The 21,948-nt window shown below is 37.3% G+C and overlaps 2 protein-coding genes across 3 annotated transcripts in view; one reads left to right on the forward strand and one right to left on the reverse strand.

Moving 5' to 3' along the window:
- The window catches only part of LOC134654954 (tyrosine-protein kinase Src42A), a 72,587-nt gene extending 67,766 nt beyond the window's left edge, over positions 1 to 4,821 (forward strand). Inside the window, exons 7-8 of one of the 2 annotated variants that reach the window (XM_063510388.1) lie at positions 2,545 to 2,798; positions 4,669 to 4,818. In XM_063510388.1, coding sequence (XP_063366458.1) covers positions 2,545 to 2,753 — 209 coding nt within the window. In that variant the 3' untranslated portion in view covers positions 2,754 to 2,798; positions 4,669 to 4,818. Of the gene's footprint in view, positions 1 to 2,544; positions 2,799 to 4,668 lie in introns of both variants that reach the window. The other variant, XM_063510387.1, reaches the window with a different exon arrangement.
- A 4,399-nt stretch (positions 4,822 to 9,220) lies between these two features.
- Positions 9,221 to 21,147, reverse strand: LOC134655348 (uncharacterized). The gene is made up of 13 exons (XM_063510798.1): positions 21,019 to 21,147; positions 20,806 to 20,946; positions 20,513 to 20,727; positions 19,508 to 19,665; positions 17,707 to 17,897; positions 16,986 to 17,131; positions 16,709 to 16,838; positions 15,741 to 15,917; positions 13,482 to 13,644; positions 11,958 to 12,177; positions 11,000 to 11,324; positions 10,547 to 10,774; positions 9,221 to 9,881 (listed from the first exon to the last, which is right to left on the reverse strand). Exons 1-13 carry the CDS (start codon positions 21,082 to 21,084, stop codon positions 9,228 to 9,230), a joined length of 2,814 nt encoding a protein of 937 aa, XP_063366868.1. The 5' UTR covers positions 21,085 to 21,147; the 3' UTR covers positions 9,221 to 9,227.
- Positions 21,148 to 21,948: the final 801 nt, after the last annotated feature.

Genomic DNA, 21,948 nt, shown 5'->3' on the forward strand with positions numbered 1-21,948 from the left:
CTGTATGTAGTGCACCTAGGTTAAGACGAAATAGGAGCTGAGATTTAAATATTTTAGGTAAATATACCCGTCTCGCTAACGGAAGCGGCTCCTAAAACTAGTGCGATAAAGACAAGGCGAGCAATCCTGCGTAAAAATCTCAAAAATCGAGGTTTCGTACTCGACTGTTTCCTCCTCCAAAACTTAACCAATCGTAACCAAATTTGTAAATGTAAATGGTTATGAAATTATCTGTGTCGGACCGTTTTGCTTTTTTGGCTAATTGATATCAGTTTTGAATACTACGCCTCTCATTGCGGCAAAGTCAATTAGGCCATTTTGGCCATTTTTGATGGGCTCTAGCGCCTTAAAAAACAAAAATATCAAAAAAAGCAAAACGGTCCGACACAGATATTGACAATAATAATCTATGTTGAAAAAATCATTGCTCTAGCTTCAAAACCCATGGAGGAAACAGTCGAGTACGTTTGTATGGAGAAATGACCACTCCTGTTGCCTCTTAACATGTGCGCGTGTGCCCATGACATGGGGCCGCTGACAGTTGTCGGCGATATGTCGGCTAACAATTCGACATTTGTCGAGTACAAGGTGAAGTTCGTAAATAGTTACTCACTTGTAGTCTGTACGGAAAGAGAAGTCGTGGAATGTTTTGGTCCCATACTCTAATAAGGTTAAAAATTAAAACATATCTTTGCCGTCGACTGTACAGCATTCGTAAATAGCGCGTGTAGTATGTATGTGGGCGTTCGCAACCGAAAGTAGGCAACCACTTGCTTTCACACCTAAACTTTTAAATTACAATGCTGTTATTTCATAACATTACAAGATACCTAACATAATTATATGCATCTTTATGCACTCAGGCTACTTTTAGCCTGAGTCAAATATTTACCTGTACCGTAAAACGGGGTGAGTAGGTTTCGTGGGGAGAGGTGGGTTATGAATGGGGAGAGAAGGTTTGAGAGGGGGGTGAGAAGGGATTTTAAGGCTACTGCTACAAAAATAATGTATTCCAATTTAAAATGGAGCTATAGTAATACGCATAATAAAAAAAATCGATCCAACAATCTTCCAAAATCACCTTTGTATGAAAACCCCTCTCGCCCCAAATACGAGGCACTACGGGGTGAGGTGGGTTTTCCTCTTTATCGTCAAAGTTATGAAATGGAACTACCCAAAAAAAAAAAGAAACTAAAATACAAACGTCCGGAACACTTATTATATACACCATTCAGTTTTAATATGTAAAAATAAAATTTTATCGGAGTTTGAATTTCAGTTTTGACCCTACTCACCCCATTTTACGGTAGTTGATTTTACCATAAGATCAAATACTTACAAGTACCTATGTGATAAAAACAAAACGGTTATGTAATACATATCATAAACTTCCGTTCCTTTGATAAATCTTTAATTATCTTCTGACACAGATAAACAATACACAGACACTACACAGGTAAACGTTAAGATTTCTGTACTCAAGAAACGTTTCCAAAACAAAATTTGATAGGTATTGTTTTCTCTTCTTCCATGCCCTTTTAAAATAGCACGAGACATAGTAAAGAAGTTATCAAATAGAACGTGAAAGAACTACAACTGATTACTCTTAATAATTGTGGTACTATTGAGTCATGAAATAATCTTAAGTAAACTGAGAAATAAACACGATGACTAATTGCTTAATTACCGTGTAATGTACCTTTACGGAACGTGTCTAACGATTTGATTCGCTACTTATCATAGAATAGGTTAGGTATATAATGCTCATGATAAGCAATATGTTCTTATGATTTCATCATGTTCCCATTTTTCATGCAGACTTTATTTGCGATGCGATTCTCCGAACCATTGAAACGGGCCTAACATTTTTCAATAATGTAACGATAATTTACGAAAATGTCACTAGCGTATTAAACGTGGTCATTGAACTATAACGTCATAAAACTCATAATAAATAATGAGAACTTTACTTTTAGTAAAGCCTGTATTTTTATGTAAAGGTACTAGCGCGCCATTCGCGAAGCATTTGCTCGCGAGCATTTCTAAGTCGCTTCGTATAGTCACAACTCATTCGCAAGGAACAATATCGACGGTGGATATTTCTTAGGTCGTAAGGGACACGTTGTCGTATGTCCCTTACGACATTTGTAATATACACCGTCGATATGTAGATCTACAACTTTGGGAACAAACCAAACTTTATCAAACGTCAAAGACGCCTAACATCTAAGATGGCATACGTATAGTCGAGAAATTGGGACGGGTAACCGCCGTGACGGATGACCCAGAGGTCCAGGGCGTACTACGCCGCCATAGCTGACGACACCGGTTCGAATCCGGCCTCCGCCACTGAAGGGCTTAGTCACATTTTCTTTAGTATATGTCATCTATTTCAGTTTATCCTCTAGCCGCCCAGAGACCTATAAAAAGGTCTCCTGTTCCATTCTAGTTTGAACTTTGTGTTGACAAAATAAAATTTCATTTTGCTTGGCAAGGTTTGACGTATGGGCGGCTAAAGGTTAAAATATGTTGTTCTGTCCACAGGCATGACAAACGCCGAAGTCCTGCACCAAGTGGAGCACGGCTACCGCATGCCGTGCCCGCAGAACTGCCCCGCGCCGCTGTACGAGATCATGCTGGAGTGCTGGCACAAGGACCCGCTCAAGCGGCCCACCTTCGAGACGCTGCAGTGGAAGCTCGAGGACTTCTTCACCATGGACAACTCCGAGTACAAGGAGGCGTCCGCCTACTGAGCCAGGCCTTCCCTGCCGCCCCACCGACACGCGCACCAGCATCATGTATGTAACGTTATTCGCTATACTAGTGCTGCTGGTTAGATCTCGTGGGTCTATAAGATGGCTGGGCCCCTGCCCAGTTCGACCGAGAGGTCATGAGCATTCCCCCCAATTTTGGTGCCTCAGGGCCCAGTCGGTATAGTTACGACACTGCTCAGACCAGACTTCTACAGCTGTATAATAGTAATATGCCAACTGTTGCAAATCATATTAAATAAACCGAAAATACCATTAATATGATAGCGTGATATCGCAGAACATACAATGTTGAACATTATTTTACTTGCTTTGATAAAACTAATAAGAATTATTTCGTTATTGTAAGTCAGTAAAGTTCATATTACTAAAACTTGATAATGTTATGAATCACTACCACATGGTACATTATTTGCAATTATGAATGGGAATAGTAAGTAGCGCATACGTTGTTGATAATAATATGTGCATGCGGCAGACAATGAGCAAATAAGTGGATTCGGCACGTTGTAGGAACGTGGACTCCTATACCGTATAATACGTCCTACAATATTGTATGCCTCGAGGAATTCTAAGGAACTTAACGACGTATTTTATGTTGTATAACGTAATTGCTAGTAATATGTGTAATTGAACTTTAATGTATAGTTAATTCTGTTGCAACGTTTGAATACTTTGAAAGTATTGATAGTTAAAATAGTATATAAGGAAGCTAACCTTCGTTTAACGCACGCAGTCTCGTCTCGTCTAAGTACTTTGCGTATAGAATAACTCGTCTAACTACTTTTATTATGATTAGATACAACATTTATCCTCCTAAGGCTCACATAATAGGACTTATTAAGTTTAATACAATTTAAATAATTTGCGATTGGAACAGAGTTCAATTTGTTTTGTTTCATTCAAATAAAATCAACTTTGTGTCCTACATTGTAGATTCAAATTTCACTGACAAATTTTAGATTTTTGGATTTAAGGGTTATTAGTAGAGACCGAACTTGTACATATTGCACGTCATTGACACTCATAATTTCTTACGTAGGTACCCAGCTTCACTATAGACCAATATTTGTTTCAAGGCTAGTAATGTCGATCTGTCTTATAATTGGGGGATGAAAGAGGTACATTGCAGATAATTGTAATATTGCATCGCCACGCTTTTAAGAGCCAACAGGAGCTAAGATTTAAATATTTTAGGTAAATATACCCGTCTCGCTAACGGAAGCGGCTCCTAAAACCAGGGATCGGAACCGGTTTTTTACAAAAACTTAGAAATAACCATATTTTTCGAATTATTTTATACTCGAAATGTAGGACACAGTTGTGGTATTAGGTTACGACTTCGTATTATTAGATTGCTCAATTAGAAATGAAGTAATTAGCAAAGAACGAAAAAATACCGTTTCCGTTCCCATACAAAAAATACCGGTATCCGATCCCTGCCTAAAACTAGTGCGATAAGGACAAGGCGAAAAATCCTGCGTAAAAATATCAAAAATCGAGGTTTCGTACTCGACTGTTTCCTCCCCCAAAACTTAACCAATCGTAATCAAATTTGGAAATCTAAATGATTATGATATTATCTGTGTCGGACCGTTTTGCTTTTTTGACTAATTGATGTCAGTTTTGAATAGCACGCCTCTCATTGCGGCATAGTCAATTAGGCCATTTTGGCCATTTTTGAAGGGCTCTAGCGCCTTAAAAAACAAAAATATCAAAAAAAGCAAAATGGTCCGACACAGATATTGACAATATTAATCTGTGTTGAAAAAATCATTGCTCTAGCTTCAAAACCCACGGAGGAAACAGTCGAGTACGTTTGTATGGAGAAATGACCACTCCTGTTGGCTCTTAAGCTTCAGCTTTCACAAAGTAACACTATACATATTGCACACAGACACCGGGCCTGTACCACATGCCGCCCGAGGTGCAAATGCTGCACGGCAGCACGTCGCTGCAGCACCTGCAGATGCACCAGCTGCAGGCGCACCAGGCCAGCCTCGGGCACCTGCAGGCGCAGGCCGCGATGCAGCAGCTGCCCCCGGTGATGCAGGGGATGCCGCTCCCCGGCATCCCCGGCCTCCCCGCCAAACCGCAGCCCGTGCGTCCGCGCCACCAGGGCTGCCACCACCACGGCGTCCGCCACAACACGCTCGCTACCGCCTACCACGGACCCTAGCTCGTCCCGACACCACGTGAAACTACGCAACCGAAGACGACTTAGCTGATAGACACGCTGAGATAACGTGAGAAACTGAATACCGCTGACGCGCCGCCATTTTGTACTGCATCTAATTGACAAATGCTCGCTTAAACTACAAAATGGCCGCCGTTTCGGCTTTATCTGGTTAATCTGTCATTATGACCTCTGATGTCTATTAGATTAGTCGTCTGTGCTACAGACTTACCACTATGACTCCTACAGGACTGTCATATACATAGTTTAGTGGTGAACCTTATTCGAATTGGATAGAGTTCACCGCTGAACGTGCGATCGTATGGAGGTGGTAACGGCCGTTAGCCTCGGTCATAGAGAAATATAGTAAGACAAGAGTGCTCACTCCATACATCAGTTCAGACTATTAATATCAGTGTCCACATCTAGCATCGAGTAGCGGAACTATTAGTACTGCTACTTGACAATAGATGTAGCACCGACCGGAAAGTCTTATCTCAACAGCATAAAACTTTCCGGTCGGTGCTACATCTATTGTCAAGTAGCAGTACTGATAGTTCCGCTACTCGATGCTAGATGCTAATAGTCTTTTTGGTACTAAAACTGATGTATGGAGTGAGCACTCTATGTATTTTTTTCTCTATGCCTCGGTTGAGTTTCATCGGCGTCGAGATGTAGGGTGACGCGGCGCGCCACACCGCCTTAGCAACCGACTTGACCGCCCCATCTACATAAGTTATTATTTTGTTAATGAAAATCTAGCACACTGCCGCGGCTGACTGGGAAACGTTTGCTCAAAGTACTTCCTTTAAAACTGTTAAACATTTTTTTGCTAATATTCTTACGCTGCAGCCGTCCTTTATTTTCTATCGACTTAGTTAATATTCATACCGTTTATACTACTGCGGCAGTGTTCTGGAAAAATTGTTATGCAACATAGCCAAAATGTAAAACGTTGTTTGTCAAGAAATTGTTTTCAATTTGATAAACAACGGATGTGCGATTATGTTAGGTTCATTATAATAACAAAGGGTAGACAGTACATATCTATACACCTGTCAATATAGATTTAAGTCAATATCATAACGCCGGGTCCAAATTGTATGAGGATCTGCTACAATGGTTACTTTACATTGTTTCTCGCCTTACCGTATTTTGACAGATGTATAGAGTAACAACACTGCGACTGCGGTCGCGCAGACCCGTTCCGAAATATACAGGTTGTTATAGCACGATTAGTCTCGAACGATCTAGAACATGGACGAAATGTGTTCGATGCACGGACGAGGTTTGAATCAGACGAGATTTTATTATTGCAATGTGAAGCGAGTTCGAGAATGGGTTTGCAATAAAATAAAACGACGACGTAGACACTTAATTACTCTTGGATCGGTAATAAGTTTAGTTAGACTTTTTACGATTTTTCCTAAATATATTTATATTTAGCTTACATAGGTGAACTTAAACAGTTTTCAGAGTTTCGAGTACACCTCATAAGTAGTACGTTTTATATGGTTAGGCTGATAATGTTTCAAAATAATCATTTCATTTTGATTACGTTCATTCATACGATTAGGGCTTTTTAACATTTCTTTGGAAGTCTCTACTATTACTACTATTTTTCGTGAGCGCCCCTACCTTGTGTACCTACCAATGTACCCCATTAACAACTTCACTTGCAAGTTAATAAAAAACTACTGCTCGTGAATACTCACTGTGAATCAGTGCATTCCCGGCTTTAAGACATTTAAAGGTTGTCGATTAGTTTGAATGGAGTTTAGAAAGAGGCTATTTCGTGTCTAAATAACTACAAATCGGTTTCGTCTTCGCATTATATTGGAGTGAGTGGCTAGATCGGGCGTGTGTGCGTGCGTCCGGAGCGAGTACGTGTATCACATCGCATGTGTGTGTGTTAGGAGGAAATTTAGGCTCGGCAGGGATATTAATAAATTATCATGCGCCAAGCATGTCTTTTGTAAGGATTTATGTTTTGATGAGGCGCATTAACCAATTAGGTATTTCACCTTCGTATACCATGTTTAAAGTAGTATCGGTATTGGTGATAGATGCCAAATAATCCTATTAAAGAACTGAATTTTATATACATATTAATTGTTCTGAGGGTATTTAGATATTAGGATCTAATTTATGTAATTTAAATGCGATAAGCCTGTTTAAAACACGATTGATTGAAATTGTAACGCGAGTCATATTATGATTTTAAAATAATACTGTCGCAATATATAAAATGCTATATCGGTAACTGAAGTATACTTCCCTTAAAATATAATAGGATCGATTCATCATGCTCAACGATATAAGAACGTCTGATTTTATTATATTATTGTATCATAACATGAATCCAAAACTGATATTTTATTTGTGCCAAGACTTATATGTTAAGTTTAATGTTGCCACGTATGTCGATCGACTATTTTTATTTGTATTCAGCTTCTTACTTTATTATAAGTAAGATGATTGGCCTAAGTAAATAAGTATTTTTGAATGTGTAGGTTTTGTATCCTAACTTATATATATGTAACTTACAATATATGTATACTACGTATATAATGTCAACGAAGATCGACAACATCAGGCATAAATTCTCATTCGTTGGTACTGCACATTGTGTTAAATGTTACAGTAAAAGTGTGCAATATTTATGTTGAATCCCGGTGCTTAGTGTAAATGTGTGTGGCGACGCGACTCATTTGCGACGAACCGTGACATCCTCAGAACATTTAACAGACGCGTAGTTGTTTATGTAAGCTTGAAGATAATTGACGATAATTCCAATCCTAATATCACCTAAACAGTGCAATTTTCTGTACCTACACCATTCTTTCCTCTCTCATTGTTAAAATATCCTCCAAAATTTAGTTGTAGATAAGGATATCTCATATGATTCAGTACTATTTATATGATATTAGTATGTTGGTATTAAACAGTGTACTGACTCGACCATTCCAATCGGATCGCAATAGTTAATACGAACATTGTGACAAAAATAGTGAGGTAATTGAGATATATCGCGGTAAAAATAATGCAACTGTCGCACAAATAACTTTTAATATTTACCTAAACAATAAGGTGCCTCAAAATGCATTTTTAACGTCACAAAATATTCTAATTCATGCACTGTGGATAAAGCACTTGTGAATAGAAACGAAAATGTTTTTAAATTGATCAGTGTTCAAGGCATCTGGTTATAAAAGTAGTGCTATATCGAAATGTTTCAATTGTTTTACCGTTTGTTAACTATAGGATTCGACACGACCCCTGATTTATTTCCACGATTTATTTGTATACTCTTAAGTTCATTTTATAGCTGTATAAATATGCTATAGGCTTAACGCTTTACCGCAATCAATTTGTCTGTCTTATAGGCAATATAATTTATAAATTGTATTTGTATTGTATTATTAGTTAGTCAATTTTTAAGTACTATTATTTTCTTATACAATGGCGCCATCACAATTATTACAGAGAAGATCAATAAGATTCGTAGGCTAAGCTATGTGAGGATATGCGTGTTAGACTTGTTTATTAGACTATTGTAAGTAACTGTTGCCGTGTTGAAGACGTTTGTACGAGGCCTCGACCCGCGGTGGCCTGTACGGACGCGTTGGTGACTAGAGTGAAGTCATGAAATTCGTGCGACTGATGTTAGTTGATACTGTTTGACACGTGAACTAAGGTCTTATTACCTCCGAGTATCAATTAAATATTTTAAGTTTCTCTTATGTATGGTTATGATTATTATATTATTTCACTTATTTGTATAGATTTTTTTAACACAACAATAAATATAAATGTGGAATATGCTTTGTTTTATTTTTTAATCGCAAAACAATTATTGCCATTATTTTAGTAAGGGTTTGTCTCCCAAGGCTAGAGTCAAAGAGAATATAACCACTGTCTCCAACACTAAGCTAAAGTGCAATGCCATTGAGACGGAGACGCGCAGCGCCAAACGAAAGCATTTAATGCTTTCAAGTAATGTTTATATTTGCACTTCTGAAGTGATCAGTCGATTAGCTGGTCGATTAACGCATGTCTTCTCTCCGGTCTCAGTGAATCTAAGTCAAAATTTAATTGAATATAAACCTTACTTTAAAGCATTAAAGTTCCTTTTGATAGCGTACGCTATTAAGCGTTCTTGGCGCTATGGACAACAGCCAAAGGTGCTTTTTGAGTTCAAATAAATAAGCAGACCTTGCCATGCATATTTTCGAAACTTAAATCAAGAATATTCTAAAGGAAATACAGGCAAAACAGTCTCAATCAATTATATTTCTCAATCTATCACTCACAATTCTTATTCTAGAAATCTCTTCAGTACTAAAAACATTCTCCTTTTCACTGGAAAGCAGTAACGAGTCTGCTTCTAGACGGGCTATTATCTGTCCCAATCTGCCCTCGTTTGTGTATTTAGCTTTTTTGCTGGCTGGTTCGGAGTCATTGTCTCCTCCAAACAAAGAATCGATATCGGCAAATTCAAAGTTACTACTGTTTTTTTCTCTTGACGATCCTGAACTTAGCAACTCTACGAGTTCTACGACAGGAGATTCGATACATTTATGAGCGTAAGAACTGTATACAGATGTCAAATGATTCCACTGCTCGTTATCATTAGTGCCTTGAAGAAACGAGCTGTAGATTTCTTGCAAAAAATCGTCTAAACTAAACACTTGTGCTACCACGTATTCATAGTTTTTATGGTCTGTGTAGATTCGAAGATGTGTTAATAGACAATAATGTATCACGTTGTCGCTTTTTTGGATAATACTTTTAAAGGCATCAGTTGTTAGGGATTCCAGGGCATGTTTATCTTCGTTGCACGTTTCTAACGCTAGTTGACATAGAAGGTCGAGTATCACTAGATTTAGTTCAGTATTGCCCAGTTGTGCTATATTTGCCATGACGTGAAGAATCTGAAACCAATTTTTTCTTCCCTTAGAATAATGCTAAAGAGAGCACACTTGAACAAAAAATGTTAACATTTCTCCAATTCGTTAAAATGCTGTCAAATTAGAATAATTTATGAGTCTTAAAATTAACTAAGACCAAGGGCCCGTTTCTCAAAAGCTTGTAACTTGTAATACAAGCGGATGTCACTTTTTGACAGTTTTCGTTAGAAAGGGACTTCCACTTGTATTACAAGTTACAAGCTTTTGAGAAACGAGCCCCAGACCAGATTGACTGACGAATTCAGTTGTCAGCCCAGTGTAGTGTAGGTAACCAAGAAGGTGAAAGAACAGCAGGATTATGATGTTTCATGATGATATGAAAGAGCAGTAGAAAGTAGGTATACTTACAGGTGTCTCAAAAATAGTGGGGATCCGTTTAAGGGCATATTAGGTATCGTGTTTTGATAAGAAAAAGTAGTAGAACAAACATTTTTGTCGCGAAAAATTTGTTTATTTCTACGGAGCAGGTCGTTCGGCCAACCCTCCATACAAAGGCCAAAAATTTACGGATCCCCACTATTTTTGTTACGTCCTGTATAAGTAAATAAGTCAAATCAATTTTATGGCACGCCATGATTCTTACGTAGTTTATTGGCCTTACAACGGAAAAATTTAAATTAAATGAATACCTTAGCAAGGGCCCTATCATCTTTCTTCAGTCGTGTCATTGCTTTCGTTAAAGCCACCAGTGCTTCCAAATGCTCCAAATACCACATATGACTTGTATCCAAATAACTCTGATTCAGTACTATTCTGTTCTTCGGGCAAGATTTCAGCCACACTTTGATTACATAATCTTCGAAGGTTTCATCTCCATCAACGAATCTGCATGTAGATGCAGCTTTCATTAGTTTACTCTGAAAGGTATATAAAATTTAATCATATATATGTAGGACAGTAGGTCTAAACTAAAATAGAAACCTTAATTACCCCTTGCTTACCTCCAGCGGATTATATACTATAAAAATGAATTCTAATATTTCAAGGTCCGTTTTGCCTGGCAAATTCAGACCCTTATGAGTTGAGAGATTTTAACTAGTTTACAAATATTTTCCTTAACTCAAATTAAAATAAATTCTTACCATTTGCCTTATCTCATTTTCACGCTGTATATTTGCCGAAAGAAAGTTCTCAAATTTCGTAAGTAACTCATTAATAATATCTTCAACGGCTTTCTCCTGAACTTCAGAAGGCATGTTTTTAATTTGCAAAGGTGTCCATAGAGCTGAATTATAATTATCGTACAGCTTTATTTTGTCTCTGGTCTCCATTAGTTCAAACAGCCTGGCTATAGTGTATCTCAAATTGACTTTTTGAGGAGAATTGTGAAATAAGCGATTACTTTCTAATGTTTTATACGTTTTGCAGAGGAAGACCATTTGCGTTAGCAATAACTCTCGATTGTTCCTGAAATCATAATAAAAACTTTTTCTAATTTAGAATAAAAAAAATGGTGTAATTTGATTAGAATACTGTCTACTACCGAGGAACAGGATATGGTAAATGTTATTTTCTTTTTACGCCAATTTAAACAATTTTTAATTTTAATAGAAACGAAACAAAAATCTCAGTGAAAACATGGAAAATAAACGGAGTGTGTGTGCACGACCACCGAAGCACCACACACACCACAAAGCACCGAATATAATAAAGCATTCATGCTTTCAAGTAAAAGTCATTACTAGGTACCTTTCAAGTAAAAGTCATTACTAGGGTACCTACGCCACAGGGCGGACACGCCATACATCAAAAATCATTTGCGTTTATATGTGTGCACGGCACGTCTGTACACGCGTCATTGTGTATGTGTAGGCAAGTCGCTTTACTGAGAGGACGCCAGAAATCCGCCAGATTCATGTCGCGGCCAGTCGCGAGGCGAGGTAATTCGAGTCGCCGTTCTGTATGATAATACTATTACTTATCCTGTGCCTACGCTCAGCACGAGTGCGCTACGAGAGATTCTCGCGCGCGTTAGAAAAAAGAAGGGTAGTCTGCTGCCGAAGATATTAATAGCCTAAATGTAAATTTACAGTTTCTCACCTCGCCAACGCAACCCACAAGTCAGAAGCAAACAAGCCGCTCCAACAATCAGTACCCAACAGTGCCTCATACATCAGTTGCTCCAGCGCCGTATACTGCTCGCAACTCAATGTCGAAGCTAAAGCGATGGTGTGAATGAGTATGTGCTCGTAAAGACCGCACGACCGGCTGGCGTGCTTGTTATTTGTGAATTTGAGACCTTTGTTGAACCAGATATGACCTGAAAAAAATTATCATCAGCAACACACATCACAACAACAGATTTTGCAACAACGAAGTACGGCAGTACCACTATAAGCGTCATATTTTTATAAGAATTTGACTTTTATAACGGCACTCCACACACTGTACCTTGCCAAGTTGGCGTTAAGTTAGCTTGGTCTGACTCTACCAGTCTAAGTCCCACTGTTACAGTCGCCATCAGATATATCGGAGCGGCTAAGGCGCTCACAAATATCTGAACACACCTCTATTGTCAGGGCGTTAGAGTGCGTGTTCAGATATTGTGACCACTTTGGCTGCTTTTATATCTGATGGCGACTGTACAAAGATGTCGTGTATCATCCTTTGTGGATTTAATCTATAATCCCCACTCTAGTTCAATGCGTTATGGGGACTTGCACACACTAGCTCTGCGATCGGTAGGTACTATATACTATCAAATGACATTTCATACATACATAGGTTACTGTTTAATTCTAGTTTGGAAGACACATATCGGTCGCCTAATGGAAAAAAGGTAAGATAATATAGATAGACTGCACCTACGTTCGAAAATCTCTGTTTCGCCCTATTGTTGACTGGTAGAGAATGCTTTAAGGCATTAAGTCCGCCATTGTACTTATTTGCACAATAGTGCAATAAAGTTTAAATGTGCAATAAGATGGTTTTTCGTAGAAGAACTAGGACAATTAGATAGGTTTTTTCAAGTAATGCGATAGTTATATCTATTTTTATGAACATTTCTCACGATAGGCTTAGCTCCGGAACAATGACATTGTATTCATTGTTTATCTTAGTAGGTAGCTACGATCCACTCATTAGGTAGTTTCCATTAATAGAGACGAAGTGGTAAAATAGTAATTGTTCAAATGCCAATTTTAATACCTACTTTTATCAAACTTTTTAATTAAATAAATAGGCAATAGGAGTAGAGGTGGAAACTATAAGAAAGATTCGTGCTCCGAATTTCACAACTAAAGAAGTAGAACTAGAGAAGTACCTACATTATGCAGTAACTTTGGTTGTCAAAAGTTTATATTTGTCCATTCAGTTAACACAAAACATTTGGCGCCGTAGAGCGCCATCTAGTTCTGGTGTCAAACTCGGGGGCACTATTTTCCTTACAGTTAACACCTCTTTTACAGTGCGCGGCGCGCTCATTTATTCTTCCGTGTCTTTTACAATCAATCACTCTTGGCTCTTATTAATATTTTGATCTTTATTACAATGAAATAAGATACATATTAGCAAAATGTTCATGCCTTTGACATCAACTGTATATTATCGCTTGACAAAACTTACATTTCGGTAGTATATTAAATAAGCAACGAATGATATCCCGTTTGAATTCGTTTGCTGCAGTATTTTTATCTAAGGCTCTTGCCATTGCAGAAGTTAATAAAATGATATAGCCAATCATTCCGTCTTTCTTCCTCAGTGTTTCAGTGTTTAAATGCAGACAGCACTGAAACAGAAAAGTGAATGAAAGTAGATAAAAAATCCATAAAGGTTTGCCATGTATTAGAACAAATTAAATTATTTTCAGAAAATATTTTAATTTGTTCTAATACATGGCAAACCTTTATGGATTTTTTATCTACTTTCATTCACTTTTCTGTTTCAGTGCTGTCTGCATTTAAACACTGAAACACTGAGGAAGAAAGACGGAATGATTGGCTATATCATTTTATTAACTTCTGCAATGGCAAGAGCCTTAGATAAAAATACTGCAGCAAACGAATTCAAACGGGATATCATTCGTTGCTTATTTAATATACTACCGAAATGTAAGTTTTGTCAAGCGATAATATACAGTTGATGTCAAAGGCATGAACATTTTGCTAATATGTATCTTATTTCATTGTAATAAAGATCAAAATATTAATAAGAGCCAAGAGTGATTGATTGTAAAAGACACGGAAGAATAAATGAGCGCGCCGCGCACTGTAAAAGAGGTGTTAACTGTAAGGAAAATAGTGCCCCCGAGTTTGACACCAGAACTAGATGGCGCTCTACGGCGCCAAATGTTTTGTGTTAACTGAATGGACAAATATAAACTTTTGACAACCAAAGTTACTGCATAATGTAGGTACTTCTCTAGTTCTACTTCTTTAGTTGTGAAATTCGGAGCACGAATCTTTCTTATAGTTTCCACCTCTACTCCTATTGCCTATTTATTTAATTAAAAAGTTTGATAAAAGTAGGTATTAAAATTGGCATTTGAACAATTACTATTTTACCACTTCGTCTCTATTAATGGAAACTACCTAATGAGTGGATCGTAGCTACCTACTAAGATAAACAATGAATACAATGTCATTGTTCCGGAGCTAAGCCTATCGTGAGAAATGTTCATAAAAATAGATATAACTATCGCATTACTTGAAAAAACCTATCTAATTGTCCTAGTTCTTCTACGAAAAACCATCTTATTGCACATTTAAACTTTATTGCACTATTGTGCAAATAAGTACAATGGCGGACTTAATGCCTTAAAGCATTCTCTACCAGTCAACAATAGGGCGAAACAGAGATTTTCGAACGTAGGTGCAGTCTATCTATATTATCTTACCTTTTTTCCATTAGGCGACCGATATGTGTCTTCCAAACTAGAATTAAACAGTAACCTATGTATGTATGAAATGTCATTTGATAGTATATAGTACCTACCGATCGCAGAGCTAGTGTGTGCAAGTCCCCATAACGCATTGAACTAGAGTGGGGATTATAGATTAAATCCACAAAGGATGATACACGACATCTTTGTACAGTCGCCATCAGATATAAAAGCAGCCAAAGTGGTCACAATATCTGAACACGCACTCTAACGCCCTGACAATAGAGGTGTGTTCAGATATTTGTGAGCGCCTTAGCCGCTCCGATATATCTGATGGCGACTGTAACAGTGGGACTTAGACTGGTAGAGTCAGACCAAGCTAACTTAACGCCAACTTGGCAAGGTACAGTGTGTGGAGTGCCGTTATAAAAGTCAAATTCTTATAAAAATATGACGCTTATAGTGGTACTGCCGTACTTCGTTGTTGCAAAATCTGTTGTTGTGATGTGTGTTGCTGATGATAATTTTCACTCATTAGGTAGTTTCCATTAATAGAGACGAAGTGGTAAAATAGTAATTGTTCAAATGCCAATTTTAATACCTACTTTTATCAAACTTTTTAATTAAATAAATAGGCAATAGGAGTAGAGGTGGAAACTATAAGAAAGATTCGTGCTCCGAATTTCACAACTAAAGAAGTAGAACTAGAGAAGTACCTACATTATGCAGTAACTTTGGTTGTCAAAAGTTTATATTTGTCCATTCAGTTAACACAAAACATTTGGCGCCGTAGAGCGCCATCTAGTTCTGGTGTCAAACTCGGGGGCACTATTTTCCTTACAGTTAACACCTCTTTTACAGTGCGCGGCGCGCTCATTTATTCTTCCGTGTCTTTTACAATCAATCACTCTTGGCTCTTATTAATATTTTGATCTTTATTACAATGAAATAAGATACATATTAGCAAAATGTTCATGCCTTTGACATCAACTGTATATTATCGCTTGACAAAACTTACATTTCGGTAGTATATTAAATAAGCAACGAATGATATCCCGTTTGAATTCGTTTGCTGCAGTATTTTTATCTAAGGCTCTTGCCATTGCAGAAGTTAATAAAATGATATAGCCAATCATTCCGTCTTTCTTCCTCAGTGTTTCAGTGTTTAAATGCAGACAGCACTGAAACAGAAAAGTGAATGAAAGTAGATAAAAAATCCATAAAGGTTTGCCATGTATTAGAACAAATTAAATTATTTTCAGAAAATATTTTAATTTGTTATTATTTTCAAGTAGACACACTACTATATAAATTATAAACTTTAAATAAATGTCATATACTAAGGTGACCAAGGCCTCCAGTGCCCCAGGCTGGAATCGAACCAGCGTCCTCTGCTATCGCGGCAGGTGCCTGAGCCATTCGGCCACTGGGCCACAGCGGCATAAGACAGCGGGATAGCGGCAGCGCCATAAGCCTTCAGTAAGAAGTGCATTTATTTGGAAAAATTCGACCTATGCCGCTGTGGCCCAGTGGCCGAATGGCTCAGGCACCTGCCGCGATAGCAGAGGACGCTGGTTCGATTCCAGCCTGGGGCACTGGAGGCCTTGGTCACTTTTTCTTAGTATATGAAATTTATTTAAAGTTTAAGGTTTGCCATCATAAGACAACTTACTAAAAAGTCAAAAACAATACACTCCTTTTTTTGGGCAGTCGTGTAAAAATATACATGTTGACTGATGTAGAGTTGCATAAAACTTTAAAAATAGATCAAAAAAATTGGCCCTTATTCCTTTTACCAAAAGGTCAGTTTTTGCCATTGAGGGTGTTAGGAACTGTTTAACGGCGATAGATCTAATTTTCAACTCGGTTATTCTTACAATAAAGGATAATATCCTTTATCGCGCTTATTATATACCCATAATGGGTATACAGGAAGCATATAATAGTGTATTACATAAGGAAAATGGCTTACTTCTGAGAACACTTCGTCACAAACCAGCTGTGCTAACAAGAGATCACATGGATTATGTATTAGAATAGTTATTTGGTTTATGAATTGAGGTGATTTCCGGTTTACCAGTTCCAAGTAAGGACCATTGTACCTGAAAATGTAAACAATATGAAGGCTATCACACTGATGCTGGTCGACATGCCACTTGTGTGTGAGCGAGACAGCGCTATTCATGGGTATAGCGATGTTCCGCTCGCACACTATTTCACATTTCATACAATAAGTTTAACAAACTCACTTGTAAATAAAAACAAATAATTCCAGTATGTTAGAGTAATTTCTTCCTGAAGCCAATTTGAATATGCCACAAAGTTTCAGGATGATTTTAATTGTGAAACTTGCTATTTTTAATGACCTTAGGACTAATTTATCTTCAAGATTTGGCTGTAAATATACAAATAAATTTAGATTTATTACATATACTTGGGCAACCAGATCTTGACAGTAGAAAAAGGCGGCAAATTTGAAAAATGTAGGCGCGAAGGGATATCGCCCCATAGAAAATTTTAATTTCGCGCCTTTTTTTACTGACAAGATTTGGTTGACCAGCTATATCTATATAATATACATCAACTTACAGTATAATCACAACCTCTGACGATTTTTGAACGGCATGGATGTGACGAGGGCATTTTCTTTGTTACATAGATTGAGCATTTAAAGCTACTGAATGACATATTCATAAAAAAATGTAGATGTTGACAGCTGAGAACACAGTCAAGACATCCTTCAGACTGAGTATAGTAGCGCTACCCCCTCTGCCACAAATATACGGTAATTTTACTCCATTTTCGAGTCAGTGTCTTTGTCTGATGTCCGTGCCTTTGAACGGACCAATCACGGCACGGGACTCACTCACCTCGTCCCCCGCACCCCAGTATTTTTGGCAGCATCGGTTTCATGAAATAATTGCTCTAAACTCCGTCTAGAGGATTCCTAGTCTATGGCTGAGAACAAACCTGTAAGGCAGTAGTGATGTTATTTATTGTCATGTTACAGAGGATTTTCGTACAGTTTTGAAAGATAATTTTGTCGCTCAGGAAATTGGAATATTTCTCACAGATGGCAGTGTAAGCCTTCCATTGCTCTGCCATTGTCTTCACATCAAGGGTTTGGACTATTTCTCCAATTGCCAAATTGATGTCCAATGCTGGAAAAGATACAGTACATACAAAATGTATACACATATTTTATTAATATAAAATTATTACCAATTTATTTCTGTAAATTAACTTCATTATAAAAAAATAGTTCTGCAAACTTTTTTAAAGTTGGAAAAGTGATCCAAATTCAATGACATAAAACTCCATGGTATCCTTTGCCCTTAATTTCGACTTCTGGTGTGGAATGGGTAGAACATCAAAATTACTTTATCATTAGTCTGAATTGGAGGGTTCTTCCGCAAAACAGGAAGAAAACTTTTCTCAAAAATGGACGGCAAAGTCGACGTTGCCGGTTAAAAAATAGGTCGCGAAGTGCGTAGTTTATGGTCATTCAAAAAATTAAAAAGTTAAAAACATTGCAGTCCCGATTTCGGGACTGCAATGTCGCATACAAATTCCATTATTTAACGAGTTCCAAACTTTTTAAAACTTTAAATGGCCATATCAAATGAAGGCATAGGTCCCTTAAACAGCCAAACAGATGATCAGCACTTATTATTATAAAGCCTATAACAGACTATCGCACCGCACCGCGACCTTGGAGCGTCGCACCCATAAGTGAGAGCGAGAAAGAGATATCTGTTTCACCCATAAGTGAGAGCGAGAAAGAGATATCTGTTTCACCCATAAGTGATAGGGAGAAAGATATCTGTTTCTCGCTCTCACTTATGGGTGCGACGCTCCAAGGTCGCGGTGCGGTGCGATCGTCTGTTACAGGCTAAATGTTGGTACCGCGACTATTTAGGTGTCTCAAATAGGTTGGCGTATTTTCAGCAGAAAAATACACTTCTTTTTTTTTTAAAGGCGGCAAGCAAATTTTTTTAATGGTTGTATTTTTCTGTGAAAATTAGAACGTTGCTTCTGTAAGTTCTGTAAAATATTTCTATTTCTTGCACCATTTTTGAGAAAAGCACTATATATGACTCGGCTGGAAGGCTACTTGCTGGCTTCGGATTCAATTAAACGGACTCCCAAGGTCGTCCGTTTAAAACGAATCCTCAGCCAGCAAGTAGCTACTTCCGAACCTCGACAATAATGTACTATTACGTTACACCCCAAAGTACAGCAATAAGAAAGTGGCCTAAAAAGGTATAGTGATGCTGACAATGATGCCCTGTTATTTCTCATTAGGGAGGAGACTATAGTAGATTGTACAACAAGGGCATAAAGTGACCCATTTTCACGCGAGGCAATTTTTTATAGTAGACGAGGGTAAAAATGGACATTTATGCCCTTGTTGTACACTCTGCTTTTCACTTCGATTGCGAGGAAAATAAGTCCGGAAATTATATTTTTCACGGCAATTTACACCACGAAATTGTCGTAAAGCGAAAGAACATAATACATAACCAATTCCCTCCAAGTAACTTTTTTTTTTCAACATGTGATCAGTTTCAGACGCTTGGTTTTCTGCCAAGTCAAACATTTCGGAGCATTTTTGAACGATTTTACTTTCATGTTCTAGAGCATAAAGTGCGATTTTATGTCGTCTACGCACGACATAAAGGTGCACTTTTTGAGCATGAGAAGTGAAAAAGCGATTTTTGCTTAGCACAACCCTGCAATGATAACAGAAGAATTATACAAGAGCCTTTACCTTTCATAAGTATATCCTGCTCTTCTTTTTCTGTCAGATCAAAGATGAAGTGTTTCTCCATCACCATCAAGTACGTCAGTTGCAGTTCATGGCAAGTCCGGAACAAGTCTTTCAATTGTTTCTCAACATGTTTCAAGTGTTTGCCGTAAAGTGTCTCACTGTAAATTGTCAAACAAGTATGTATTATAATTATAAGGATCATCTTATACTTGCAAAGAATTATAATTTTATAGCATATGATGAGATGAAATAAGGATTAATTTATGTATTGGAGACAGGCTGGGAAGAGGTTACCTAACTTCCAGGAATCTCAGGATCTGAGTCAGTTGAAGAATACAATTCGAGCCCTACATCCCAACAGGGGGTAACAGAATGAAAAGAAAGATGAAATATTGTTGGACACTGTCATAAGTGCTTGCTTATTGCGTAACCTGTAATTACTTTAAGTTATCTATTTATAAGTTGTCTTATAAGTGAAATTTCTGTAATTTCTTAGACAATAAAGTTAAACCGAAATCATTTCACTAAGTACTACTTTTCAATATTTCTCGGTGTATTAAGTAGAAATGCTAATCGGAATCAGTGAAATGTGAAAATTTACAGAATGTTACATAAATGCTATTATTTTTATAACAACAATATGTACATAATGAGTATAATATTCTAAAAGTTATTCCAGAAAACAAAACTAACATTTTAAACAACTGGGTCAATCAACTATTTCTTGTTGTTATTCTGTCCCATCAGTGAGGAGACAATAGTAGCATAGATTGTTAGAACTGATGTACCATGTTCTACTAACTAGATGTTCCATTATAGAAAGGTCTTCTTATAACTACCATAAAATGCAAGAACCAATTCATTTAAATATGAAAAACCTAGAATTTTAAGAGTAACTCAGGAGACCGTAACCATAGCAACATATGACAAGAAAAAGTTGATTAACCGAACTAGAGACTACCTCTTATATTTTGGTAATAGTTATAATACTAAGAAGTAACTTACCTATCTTTACAGTGGTTAAAAACCACCATAACTATATTTCCAGTCAACACAGGAAAAGTGCTCATTGTGTGACAAGAGAGGGACACAGACTCCATAATTGTCTTGATAAAGTTCGACAACATTTGCAGTAGGCATACTGCATGATCCATGTAGTCTACCAAAGTTCGGTAGTGGACTTCAGTGTCCACTAGAAGGCCAGTTATGATGTCCATACTCTGGAAGTGCATAGTATTTTGACATAATAATCAGCAACATTTAAATTAGTTATTTAGTACTTTTTATTGATGAATTACCTGAGAAATGCAAGTATTGCAGTCCTCCAAGAGAGAACTGAAATGCGAAGACAACGACGTTTTTGGAATTCCATTTCGAATATACTCATCAAGTGAATCCTTGGTTTTTTTCAGAAGAGTATCATACGGCACTGACTCCATCTGATCAGAGTTTAGTCGCGGAAATTGGTAGTTTAATTGAGATTATGACGATAATTCTAATTAAAAGGATACATTTTGAGGACTGTTACACAAGTCCATGCTATTTGAGAGTAAATCAGAGCTCTGAGAATCGTCCATAATGTATATTGCTTGCTTTCATACTACATGTCACACGATAAGCAACACTTGTTACAATTATAAATAAATAAAATTATAGTTATTATAGTTATCGCCGATAACTGAAATCTTATCGGTGAAAGAAAATAAAATCTAACAACCCGCCAAATTTTCAGCTGTAAATAAAAATGAAATTGAATGACAAACGTCTAGTAACATGACATTGACATATCAAGACTATCAAGTAAGCGTTCCGAAACGGTAAAAAACTGTTCAAAGTTGTAAAGCGCTCCACAAACCTTGCGATAAATCTCATTCGAGTTTCGATAGACATTCGTACAGCTACCATCAGTTTGGCACTGACATAAACGCCGTCGAGAACGTAATTTACTTTCTATACATCTCGCTCGTACTCGCATATTAGTACAAACGAGATGTATAGAAAGTAAATTACGTTCTCGATAGCGTAAATGTCAGTTTTGACACTGTCAGTGACTCATGGTACGGGCTCTGAACGTGACTTCGCACTGCCATACAGATTGATAATAAAATATACAAAATACTTATTATAGCGGAATACATTTATACAACAATGAATATTTAATTATGTTGAGTTAATCTGTCATTTAATTTCATAACAACATTTTAACTAGTTATCTTTTAATCTGCATTATATTATTATACGTGAATTATTTGACTGGTTCTTCAATGTATGGCATAAACCTATCCCTGTCCAAGTCATATTCTAAATATTCTAATCAAATATGAACCGCGAACTCTCAGCGGCCAGTACGTACAGCAAGAAGGTTATTAGCGGATTAATGTCGCTGATTGGTAGTTATTGACATTATATGCATTTCATCTACACTTAGCTGTGTACTTTAG

This window comes from Cydia amplana, chromosome 16 (assembly GCF_948474715.1).
Source record: "Cydia amplana chromosome 16, ilCydAmpl1.1, whole genome shotgun sequence".
NCBI lineage: Eukaryota > Metazoa > Arthropoda > Insecta > Lepidoptera > Tortricidae > Cydia > Cydia amplana.